Source organism: Rattus rattus, chromosome 7, assembly GCF_011064425.1.
Source record: "Rattus rattus isolate New Zealand chromosome 7, Rrattus_CSIRO_v1, whole genome shotgun sequence".
Classification (NCBI taxonomy): Eukaryota; Metazoa; Chordata; class Mammalia; order Rodentia; family Muridae; genus Rattus; species Rattus rattus.
In genome coordinates this window covers 130,757,691-130,769,942 of record NC_046160.1, presented here as the reverse complement: position 1 = coordinate 130,769,942, position 12,252 = coordinate 130,757,691, and the positions used below count along the sequence as shown (strand labels likewise).

Here is a 12,252-nt window from a genome sequence, read left to right as displayed (position 1 = left end):
ATAGCAGGGATCTTCCAACCTAAGCACCCGGAGCCTTCAGTCTCTGGCTCCTGAGGCAGACACGCACCCTCCAGTTCCCAGGCCTGGAGCCAACGCCCGAGTCTGATGCTCCATTAGGCTTCAGCTCTTGTGAGTCAAGAGTTACTAACGCTACAACCACCCATGTACTTCGATTTCCCCGAGTAAGATGACCTCAGCTAGCCGTTTAACCGTAATTGCCAAGGCCCCCAAGATTAAACAGGAGCCAGCTATGTGCCCTGAGCTTCTCTCCCAGGTGACGCCTAGGATACTCCTCAGCCAAAGACACAAAGCAGAGGCTGCTCTCAGTGTCTGCACAAGTATGCAGCAGCAGGAGGGCCACGGGCCTGACCTGTAAACCCATCTATGCGGAGGACAAAGCGACCACACAGCAGCTTCCTGGATGAGGCTGTGCGTGGAGCCACAATTTTACTAAAGGCTGACATACATGAAAAGCAGATGTAAATGTACAAGTCACCTCTGTGAAGCCGACGTTCAGCAAACCCTCAGCAAGAGACCTCCCCGGCACCATGCTTCCCCGTTCTGGCACTCCGTGAATGAGATTACTCTGCGCGTCTTTGTCTGGCCAGTCTCTGTGTGGGTTTGTCTTTGGGTACTAGTTGTGTCCTCAATACTGCTTTAATGTTTCTATTATAGATAAAATTATTTATAATTTATTATGGCCTTGTTAAATGTCATACTGCTTTTTTTTTCAAGTGTTTTTTTTTTTTTTTTCCTGTTTTGTTCTTCGGTTTTTTTAAGACAGGGTTTCTCTGTGCAAGAATCTTGGCTGTCCTAGGGCTCGCTTTGTAGACCTGTCTGCCTCGGCCTCCTAAGTGCTGGAACTAAAGGTGTGCGCCACCGCACCCAGCTTCGAGATTATCCAACTGTCACACTCAGGACTGCATCCTCCGGCACTCTTGCAGTTGTGAGCATTTCTGGTTCCTATAGGCATATACACAGTAATCCTCTGGGACAGGTCTGGAAGTGGGTCTCCCAATCCACCACAGAGTCCTTCACCAACCAAAAGCAGTGCCACAGCACACGCTCAGGTCTGTAACAGTAGCCCCCTCCCCATTCGACCGGCTGCCACGAGAGTGCGACTTAGCAGACGGTCTTAGTTCCTGTCTTGCATGGCAACTCCTTCCTGACTGATGCTGCACCAAAGCATTCACACACGCAGCTGACACTCCCAGACCAAACTGTTCCCACCACCAACACCTCCAACCCAGGTGGACATGAAACCCAATTTCACCTAAGAGAGACGAGTGTTCTGCACTGAGACACGGGCTATTAGTGTCATCTTTTAAACAGAAGTCTCAGGCTTTGATAAGAGTTGAAATTACTAAACTTCCCTTCACGGTCAGCACATTTCGGTGTCAGGAAGCCACCTCTGGTATTACCCCCTACCTCAAGCAATGAGGTGCTTGCCTTTGCATAGTGGGAACTCCCATGTCCTCACAGGTTCGAGAGCATGGCCCCACTCACTATCCACCTGCTGGCCTCAAATGTGCCCGTGGGTGCCCAGAGCTTTAGTCCTTGTGTCAAGTATTAAAGATTCTGCCGATCTTAAGATCAGGCTGGGAGTGCTGGGGGACAATGTGGTCTTCCTGAAAGTCAGGGAGGGTAGAGTGCCAAGTGGCCCCTAATGCCCGATCTGTCATGCTGTCATCCTGGAGCAGCATGGGTCATCAATTTGTGAGCTTGCCCCAGGACTTCAGGATCTGCCAAGGAAGTTGTGGCCAACCAACACTGGAGTTTATTCCTACTTGACCGTGTGGCTCCCAAGTATGGGAGCTGAGGACACAGACCACAAACATGGGCTACTTCAAGCTCTCATGTGTGGAAAAGCTAGTTCTGAGGGCCTCCCCAACGGACAACTTGGCCAAGGATAAGTCCAGCCCCCTATAGGCTCTCGTCTTCACGTGGCCTGAGACCCGTGAGTCCCACACTGAGGCGATACACATACACGGGATTCTGACAGGAATCGAGCTAACTCTGCAGAGCACGTGGAGAAGTAACAGCTCGGAGACCTGGAGCTGCTTTGGGGTTTTTAAGGCTGAGCTCCATGGCACCTTGGAAGTCCTATAGTTTTCAGAAACAGGGAGCTTAAGTAGACTTGTTTACAGCCCAAATCATAGTCACAAGGAGCCAGACAGTCAAGTTCCCACGTGCCCCTGGACCAGAGCCAGAGCACACAGGTGGATGCAGCAAGAAGAGCTGAACAAGTGTTCGCAAGCAGGAACAGGCGCTGCAGGCCAGGAGATTCCAGAGCCTCTAGGAGCTACGTCCATAAAGGTTAGTACCTATTAGACACTGGTCCTCCAGAAGTGTGCTAGGAACAAACCCAGCATGGTGCCCTGCCTCGGGCCAGAGGCTACCTGCACCCCAGACATACACCACCAGGCAAGCAGGACACCCCCATAAAAGAATGTTCTAGTACAGTGCCCAAGGCTCCCGGAGTCAGCCCGTGGCTCTGGCCTGGATAAGCAGGAGACTGGAGGTTGCCTATGGGTCCTACCAGCTGCTCAGGGTTTGGGACTAAGGGAGGGTCGGGCTAGAGCTCATGGATCCTGCCTGAGCCTGCTGGCTGGGAGAAGAGTGGGTTAGCACAGAGCCATCCCACCAGGCTGGGTGCACTTCCTGGACACAGGGTGCTTTGTGAGGGCCGAGCTTACCCAGAGGCCTTCAGAACAAAGGCCTCCTGTCTGCACTGCGGCTTCCTCTCCTCCGCTCTCCCAGGCAGAGCCCCCAGGCTCCCATCCAGCTCCCCACCACACACACACACACACACACACACACACACACACACACACACACACACACACACACACACACACACACGCACACACACACACACACACAGACACACACACGCGCACACACACACACACACACACACACACACACACACACACACACACACACACACACACACACACGCACGCACACACACACACACACACCAGGCACATCCTTGGCCCAGTGTAGGAGGAGGTTCTGCTGGAGCAGGAGGTGGCATACAGCCAGAGTCTAAGAAAGAGGTTCAGGGCAAAACCAGAGCTGTCCCACTCAGGAGAGGCCCATGACTTCCTGTACTTTGGGGCATATGTGATTACGGCATGGTGCCAGCCATACACTACACATACCTAATATGCTAAAAGGAGGAAGATAATGGGAAGCAGCCCGATGTCCCCAGGAACAGCTCCACTGTGTACACATAGGTCCCCTCCAAACCTTTCAGGGGGACCAGCCCGTTGTAACACTAGAACTGCAGGAAAAGGGCTCTGGCCCTGGAGGGAGCACACGCCTGGACCTCTGCTCCATGCAGCCCCGGTCTGCTCCTCTGAGATCCTACCCAAGCTCTACACAGATGGGTACATCTTGGGGGCCTTCAGTGTCCAGGGGGCAGAATCCAAATCAAGCCAGGCAGAGCACCGGCCAGCCTGGCCAGCTCCTGTTGACACTGACACTGTAGCTGGTGCAACGCCTTCTTCAGACAGTCCTCCTTGGCGCTCAGTGTCCTGATCACCTCGGCTGCCTGTAGGCCCTGGGGTCTTGGTGCCCCATCTTTACATCTCACCAGTCGATGGGCTCTTTGTGGCTGGGCAGGGGTACTGCAGAGCTTCCAGGACCCCTGCAGGTCTGCCAACTCCCGTTCGACGACCTCCCGCAAGGCCTTCCTTGAGTTGCTCCACTCTGGCCCCTGACCTAGGCCTCCAACCTGCACGAGAGAGGGTAAAGATTCTCCTGAGCCAAGGGCAGCTCTCTTCCCAGAATACGGGATCCAGGTGCTCCCAGCAACCCTGCAGCCCCAAAGCCCCCATCATAAAAAGCCAGCCTCCCTCCCCCAAAAATGTTCCACCCTCACAAAGCAACTGAAGTCCATGCCAGCAGCAACTGGAACACAGGGACCCAAAACCCAGCTCAGGGTCCCTAACCTCAACCTCCAGGGCTCCACTCTCAAGACCTACACCTGGCTGCAGGATAGCGTGGCAGTTTTAGCTACCGCCCTCCTCGGGGCCCTTCAGAACTCAGAGGAAGGGCCCTCCAGGACTCAGTGTAGCAGCTCCCATCTCTCTCTGTTCTGCCCCTTCCCACTGCTGTCCAGGAGTGGAGTACGTGAGTGGGAGCATGTACTCCTTGGAGCAGACTCTATCCAAAGACCCTGTGGGCAGCAGACCTGGGGTGAAGCACACTGATGAGCCTTCCCAGCCTTTAACCCACTCAGAACACTCAGAGAGCCACCCTGAGTCCTGGGCACTCTGCTGAGTGGGTTCTGCCCTCACGGTTCTAAAAAAGGAAGGAAGGAAGGAAGGAAGGAAGGAAGGAAGGAAGGAAGGAAGGAAGGAAGGAAGGAAGAAAAAATATACGAGTCAGGTAAAAGGAAGTCATGGTTGCTGTGAGAGAGCTCAACCGCAGCGTGAGCAGTCTGTGACACACTGGCCTCACTAGAGTGTATAAGGACAGGATTTCCCTGATCGTTGAGACGACTACAGGAGAGCTAAAGGGGAGCCCGTCTGGGTGGGTGGGTGAGTGAGTGCGTATGCTCCCAGGAATGGCTAGGGAGGACCACTGGGCAGGCGCAGTGCATACAATGGGGGTACAAGGGCAGGCGACTCAGAGCAGGGTCGCCCCTGGAAAAAAATCGGAAAGTGGCAGTGAAAGCTAGCAGGGTCCCTTCACTGCGACCCACTGCTGTTGGAGTTTGGTGCCCAATCGCCCATCAAACCTAATTCAGATAAGCAGGGTAATTCATCTAGAGGCTTTGGCCCATGGTCAGTCTAGCCCTCCCTCTGAGAATAGCCAGTCCAGACAGGAAGAGAGAGAGAGGTAGGGTTGGAGGGTGGGTTAGGAAGAATGGGCAAAGCAGGTGCCTAGCTCACCCGGGATTCCCACGCAGCCCGCCGGGGCTCGGCCACTTCCCGTAGCTCCTCCTGCAGGGCCAGCAGTTCTTGTCTCACGGACTCCAGCTCACCGAGCCCACCTTCCGAGATCACGGGCAGGGCTGTAGGCTGTGAGGTCACAGCAGGAGTCTCGGGGGAACAGGCATCCAAAACTGTATCCTGCAGAGACCCCGGTGAGATGGTCAGGCGCGAGCAGCACAGGTTTGGAGCGGGGCAGAAGACGCAGAGGTTCGTGGGGTAGCGGTGGCATCTCCAGGACCCACCGAGGACAGGGCAGCTCGTACACCTTAGCCACCATGTCTCTGGCACACAGAGAGGCACAGAAACCAGACCTCTGGGAGAACCCGAGGTGAGGACACCCAGTATGGGGCCTGCACTGAGGGCCAGCAGAGGTCCTGAGCAGACCACCCCTTAGAGGTGGGAAGAGCTTCCAACTGGTGAGCCCGGTCAGAGCCAGAAGGGGCAGAGGCAGCAGAGAGAACTTCCTCACCATCCACTGCCAGAAGACCAGCTCACAGCGCCGCCACTCCAGAGCTGCCTCCAGCCGGGTGTTCTCGCTCTCCAGGGCGTGCAGAAGCTACAGGAGAAGACACGGCTGGCACGGACTGCTCATCGAGCAGCTCCTGAGACCAGCTCCAGCCCGGGGCTTCGGCCAGAGTGCTCTGCCCAATATTCCACTGACTGGAGGCTGTCCCAAAGCCCGCATAAATAACAAGGCCCAAGACTAGGGAGCCCACTGGGCCATCCCATGTAACTGCGGGTGATGAGGATTTAGGCATCGGAGAGGGGCGTGGGACAGAGCTGAGACAAGCTTCAGAGGGAAAGGCAGGGCCAGAAGATAACCTTTGCCTACCCTGGTGAGTACAAAGCTTGCTAGCCCTGCATTAACGGCTGTGCATCAGAGACTGAGCAGTACCTCTTCTTCTTGGGGTGCACTCACTACTTAGCTAGAGCCGGAAGCTGCTAGCTCTTTACCTCCCACCCTCGGTCCTCTGGCTGGGAACCCCAACTTAGGGGCTCCCTTCTGGTAGACAAAATGCCTGGTAATCTATACATGGAGGGTGGGTGCCTCTGGATGCCCTACAGGTGTCACGCCTCGTCAGAGGCACAACCTATCCAAAATGTAAGTGCTCCCACATTTGACAACTGTATGGGGGGCCCAGGGAGAGGACCCTTGCAGGAGACAGTGCATGCCAGGCCCTCTGCACCTCAGACACCGCCCCCGCCCCCCAACCATGGCTCCACAGAGAACAGTTCCCCATGGCCCGAGAAACTGGAGAGAGACCCTGAATGCTAGCCAAGGCCAGTCCACTGGGGCAAGCACAACAGAGACGGGAGATCAGAGCCACTACTTAGTCATGGGCAGAGATGAGAGTGGTGGAATCCTCCACTCTCTGTAAGGAACCAGAACAGGGTGAGGGGGGCACATGCACAGCGTGGCCCACAGGCCTACTGCCCAGTTCCAAAGAACAAAGAACCCATCCACACACAAGGCACAAGGCAGCTAGACACACCATCAGGAGGGCAAACAATGCAGACCCCAAGAATGGTCCCCAGGGGTTGGGGATTTAGCTCAGTGGTAGAGCGCTTGCCTAGGAAGCGCAAGGCCCTGGGTTCGGTCCCCAGCTCCGAAAAAAAGAACCAAAAAAAAAAAAAGAATGGTCCCCAGGAGGCCCAGCAACCCCAGACTTTGGGGTATGGGTGTGATAGGGGAGCAGATAAGCCTCTTCGCCTCTCCATGGCCCCACCCTCAATTCTGCAGTCTCCTGATGCAGCTGTGTCCCTGCACCTCCTCCCAGCAGGAGCCAGGACACAGAGGGTGCAAAAGAAGGCTGTGGGCTCCGTAGTGACCAAGGAAACTGACTACGGATATAACAACAGGCCTGGCTGCTCACACACCAGGCATACACTGTTCCAGAAACTTCTGGGACCTGCCTTTGGGTGGGCCAGATGCAGGTGTTAGCCAGCCCCTCTCCAAATCTAAGATCTAAGGCCTTGGTCCACTTAGTCACTGCTGTCCAGTCCTCTGTCTCAGCACCAGCAGCCTCCCCGCGCCCTGCCCCTAGTGTGGTCCCACAGCAGAGCTCCGGGGGCAGGGCTTAACTGAGCATGTGACTCTGCTATGCTCCAAAGTCCAGCAGCCAGAAACCCTGCTTCATTGAGTCACATTCAAAAAGGGGGCCAGAGCCAAGGGTGTAAGGACCCTTAAATCTGTCCTGGCACCTCAAGGTCAAGCGCTGGCCTTACAAGGCTGGACTCTGCCTGGGATTTATGTAGGGATACAGGTCCAGCTGGCACCAATGGGCTAGGTACCTTACACAGTAAGCACCCTTGCTTCAGAACACACAAATCACCCAGGGCACGGAAGCCCAGATCCGTAGTGTGAGCCCCCGAAGATGACAGAAAGGGTGGAAAACAGGAATCTAGCCATCTGTCCCTCACCCCATGATCCTCTGCTGTTGCCTACCCAGCTGTGGGCAGGCCTTTGACGAGTTAGAGTCCGCTCTTGGACTGGAGGGGGAGGAGGCCAACAAGGGAGCTGCACTTGGAAGAGGGGATCATCCAGGCCTCAGTTCTGCTGCATAAGAATACACGGCCAAGGCCAGCAGAGGAGGCTGGCAGAGGTGAGCTCAGAGATAAGGTGAGCAAAAGGAAGAAACCAGTGATAGATTGGTAGGAGCCTAGAAAGACAGGGAAGGAAGGAAGAAAGGAAGGAAGGAAGGAAAAAGGAAGGAAGGAAGGAAGGAAGGAAGGAAGGAAGGAAGGAAGGAAGGAAGGGAGGAAGGGAAGCAGGCAGGCAGGCAGGCAGGCAGGCAGGCAGGCAGGCCAGCACAAGGGGAACAGGGGAGTTGAGAGGGACCGAGAGGGTATCCTGGGGAGAAGCTGGGTTAGGGCCAACACTGACACTTTACCCGGCCTCAGGCAGAAGGCCATGTCTGCCTAGGGCCACATCATCCCTGGATCTCATAGCCTGCCGTTCTCCAGGGCTCTGCTCTCTTAAGATTTAGGAATCTCAGGAGCCCGCTGCCTAGGAAAACCATGCTTAGATAAGAGAATAGCCCCTGGGCAACAAAGTAGGACGAAGGCCTACAAATACCCAGGCCAGTACACTGGCCTACCCCTGTAGACCTCCCCACACTGATCCGGTGAGTCTAGCCCCAGGCTCTGAAGGACAGCCTACCCTCTCACACTCAGCCTTTCCCTACCTGCAGACACATCGGGTAGAGCTAGAGGTTCATTTCAGACCTGAAAGCAGTGTTTCTGCAGTGTGCCAGCGGTCCCCTCCTGGACGCCATAGTCCTCCAACCCTGACCATGACACTGGTCACCCACAGTAACAAGTGACAGTGATTGGCCGTCAAAGCCCAACATCCGCCCCCGGGTCTTCCCCAACAGACCAAACCCCACCACGAGACAGCACCCACAGCAGCACCCTGCCAACCCTCACCTGCTGACTGCTCTCTGGATCTCTAAGCATCTCTGTTTCAGCGACGGAAAGATGGCCCAGGCTCTGCTGGCTGTGGCATCCCTGGGTATACAGGTGGATCTGCAACAAATAATAAACCAAGGCTGGGGGACAGCTCCCCAGCGAGATCTTTCAGCTGAATATTGGCACCTTTAGAGACCGCTTATAGCCAGAAAGGACAGGGCTGGGCTCAGGGTGCCTCGGTAATGCTGGGGGCGTAGGCTGCAGAGGGCCACCAGACAATTTCACTGAGGGCTTCCCACACCCTGCTCACACAGGTAAAGCAGGGGTCTCCCCCCACCCCCGGCCCTCCCCTGCTTGTAAAGGCCACAGTTGGGGTAAGCCTAGCAGTCCAGTGGTCCAGTGGTCCTGACAGAGACGGACCACAGAGAAAGGCAGCCCGGGGCACAGGGTGAAGAACCATGTGCCTGTATTACCTTCCTGTATTACCTTACTGAGGAGGGTACACTGCTCCCGCTGACTCGAGATCAGGCACCTCCACCTAAAGCGCAACTTTCCCATCAGCCATTCCACCAGGCGGAGATCCACAGGGCTCTTTGTAGCCACAAGGCGTGCAAGGGGTCCAGGACTGGTCAGGGCCTCACAGTAGAGAGGGAACAGTAGTCAGCCCTGCTATACATCCCGTATCTTAAGATCTTAAGAAAGGACCAGGACAGGGAAATTGTACTACTAACATAGGATCAAGCCTCTACATCCTTAGAGGCAAATACCATGTGACCTGGGGGCACAGAGAAACCCACGGTTTCTGGGCAAAGCAGGGCTCAGACACCCTCATTACATACTCACCTCACACTGAGGCAACTGGTCACCCAGCTGCACACGGGTCTGGGCAAGCAGCTGCTCAAGCAAGGGTCCTTGGGCCAGGAGCCAGGACAGGGCCAGCAGCAGTTCCCGGCTTCCCTGAGAACTGCCGTCGGGAAATTGTAGCAGCACAGACCTGGGGTAGCCTCGGGAGCCCAGTGCTGATTTCACCACACGGGCTTGGGCCTCTGGAGTGGGAAATCATCAGCTCAGGGGGTGCTAACCTGGAGGTTTCACCCTCTGGGGACCTGAGAGCACCCCCTAAGCTTAGAACCTGCTAAAAGTGGACAAAGGAGACAAGATCTGAGAGTCTGTGAGGAGGCAAGGTGCTCACTAACCAGCGGGCAGGATTTCTGTGAATCTTTGGTTCAGGGTGTAGCCAGACTCTGGGTCTCACTGGAGTAATCAAAGCCACTACAACCCAGGTAAGCGTGGTAAAGACTAGTGGGAACCTATACTTAAGAAAGTGGGCGCAAGAGTAGGTGCAGCAGATGCCTGCGGGAAGCTGGTAGACAACAGTGGAGCTTTAAAGGGGCGGGACTTCGTGGGTTAAGGCAAAACCACAAGAGCCTTGGGGAGCGGCTTTCTGAGAGGGCGGGACTTACCTGGGGCAAGGTCGGTCCAGGTATTGTTTGCAGCAAGCGGTGTGAGCACACGCAAGAGAAGTTGCCAGAGTACTGGAGCCTGAAGCAAACAGTTTGTAGTCAGCGGGTATCATGGTGTCACCTGCGTCGGCCCAAGACAATGCTTGCCCTGACCCCGACCGCCTACTCTGGTAGCCTCACCGCCTCTGGTCGATCAAACTTTGCGCGGCGGAAGATTTCGGGGCTGGGCCCAGCTGGTAGGGACCGACTCAGCGCTGCGACAGCTTCAGGCAGGGCCCGGGCAGCCCCTTCCACTCGGCTCCGCCGCCGCCCCATACAGCCAGCACCCAGCAGCCTCAGATCGCCCGCCCGGGACCGCGACCAATCACGGTTCCGGATGAGGCCCGCCTTCTCCGCTCAGGCCCAATGACCGGTGGTCCTGGCGTTTGAGTGCCTACCAGTCTATCCCGTAGGCAGGCACTTCCGGGGTCGGGGGTGGAATTGGATTTGCTAATTTCTTTGGAACTCACCAATTAGCACCTCGACTTAGCAACCTCCTTAGCAACCACGGGCCCAGGCTGGGCAATGGGGGAAGGCGCACATGCGCCCGAGGTGTTCCCCGGAGGCGCAGAGGAAGGAGCAATATGGCTCCACCCGGCCACGAAGGGAGTGTCTCTGCAAAGCCGCCCAAGAAGGAGCCCGCCGCCAGGGGTCGCCAGGCCCCCGCGAGAAGCAGCTGAGCCCTGCAAAGTGGGTGGGGAGTTCCGGGGGCCACGTCGCCAGAAATCTCTTCAGAAGCCATCCTCCCTTTCATGTACAGCCCCAGACTTGGTTGTCCCCATTTTTATTCTTCCTCCATCTACTAAAAGAGCAGTTTCTAAGGAAAATTCTCCACTTTTGAAAAGGGCACGGCCCTCTCTTTTAAGGTCGGACTTAGTTTTGTACTCAGCCCTACTGGATCAACCTTGGTAAGATGTGAGAATCCTGCAAGGATTCACAGCAGCTACATGGCAATGGCAGAATGAACCCAGAGTCCAACCTGATGCTCGGGGAAAGACGCTGACCACATGCAGTCGGTAATTATCCTCTGCAACCTGCATGAGCCTACTACGTGGCTAAAACCTTAGGTAGCAAGCCAGAGCAGCCTCTAATGGGAAGCCGGATATGAAAGACTACATTATGTGCGCCAGTGCGTGTGGAGGAGGGCCGGACAAAGGCCGGATGCTGCCTACGGTGATCCAGAGACAAGCCTGCGGTCGACGGATGGCAGGGGGGAATTGCTGGGGCGAGACTTGTACGCTCGAGCGGACACAAACTACGCTTTGTGCACTCGATGTCACCACCAGAAATAGTTGGGACCGTGGACAGTACTGGGTGTACTCTACATCTTAATAAAGCCGGGAAAGAGGCAGGTGGAGAGGGAGAGGGTGCGGTGCGGAAGGGGAAAGTGAGTTGAGAGGGAGGGGCAGAGATCCTGAGGCACCTGCCGGCCAAACCGCTGCTACAGGATGGCCCCGCCCCCCGGAAGTACGGGGACTGTGGGCTCACCTTGCCTCTCCCTGTGTTTTGCTGCCGACCTCCCTCTGCTCATCAGGATACCTTCAGCTATCCTGCCTCGGGGTCTCCTCCTTCCTGGCCCCTTACAAAGCAGCTAGGGCTGCTGGTCCCAAATGGCCACGTCCAGCTTGATACTACCTACTCTTGCTGTCCTCACGGCAGGTCCATGCTTCTGCACACCTTAAACACTTCGAGAGACATGGATCTGGGTTTGAGGGGCTGGGATTATGAGGATGCCAGGGGACTCAAGGGTAGGAGACAACAGGGGAAAGTGAGCTTCTGCCCTTCTCCCATACAGCTCTTCCAGGTCCTCTGAAGGTGTCTGGTTGGACACTAAACATACCCACACCCCTCCCAGTAAGAAACTAATACTGAAGGTCGGCCTCTTCTACTCCATACTGCGGCCACCTCAAGCATTTCCACACACTACACTACAGACCACTTACAGGACTCACCAATAACCTGTCAGGCTTGTTCCTGCAGTGTCCGTGCCAAAGATGAACGTAGGCTAGGCCAGAGCACTGCTGAGACCTTTGTGGCCTTGTTAAGTCCAAAGGATCTTGAATGGTCAGTGGCATGGGGAAGGCAAAGCTGAGAGCTGCCTGGCCCCACAAGAGTTTCCAGAAAGCCCTTTCTACTGCCTCCCTCAAATCCCATTAGAGCACCAGGTCGCCTAGGACATTCCTGGTCAGGGAAAAAGTGTCTGGGTCCAGGCTGAGCAGCTGCAGAACTCACCCACAAGGGTGCACTTCTGGGGACAGGGTGGGGTTGCAGGAAGTGAAAATGGAAAAGGCAAGAAATCCACACGACTCCCCCACCACCAAGCAGCTCAAAAAGGGAACCAAGCCAACTCCCACTGATTCACCCTCTGAACAGTGGCCAGCCCCACCTAAGCCATG

General features: G+C 55.9%; 1 protein-coding gene across 1 annotated transcript; it reads right to left on the bottom strand.

Moving 5' to 3' along the window:
* Positions 1-3,090: 3,090 nt before the first annotated feature.
* On the bottom strand, positions 3,091-10,257 carry Tedc1 (tubulin epsilon and delta complex 1). Its single transcript, XM_032908566.1, has 8 exons — positions 9,998-10,257; positions 9,818-9,896; positions 9,198-9,400; positions 8,841-8,990; positions 8,373-8,471; positions 5,416-5,502; positions 4,905-5,084; positions 3,091-3,742 (listed from the first exon to the last, which is right to left on the bottom strand). Exons 1-8 carry the CDS (start codon positions 10,130-10,132, stop codon positions 3,413-3,415), a joined length of 1,263 nt encoding a protein of 420 aa, XP_032764457.1. The 5' UTR covers positions 10,133-10,257; the 3' UTR covers positions 3,091-3,412.
* Positions 10,258-12,252: the final 1,995 nt, after the last annotated feature.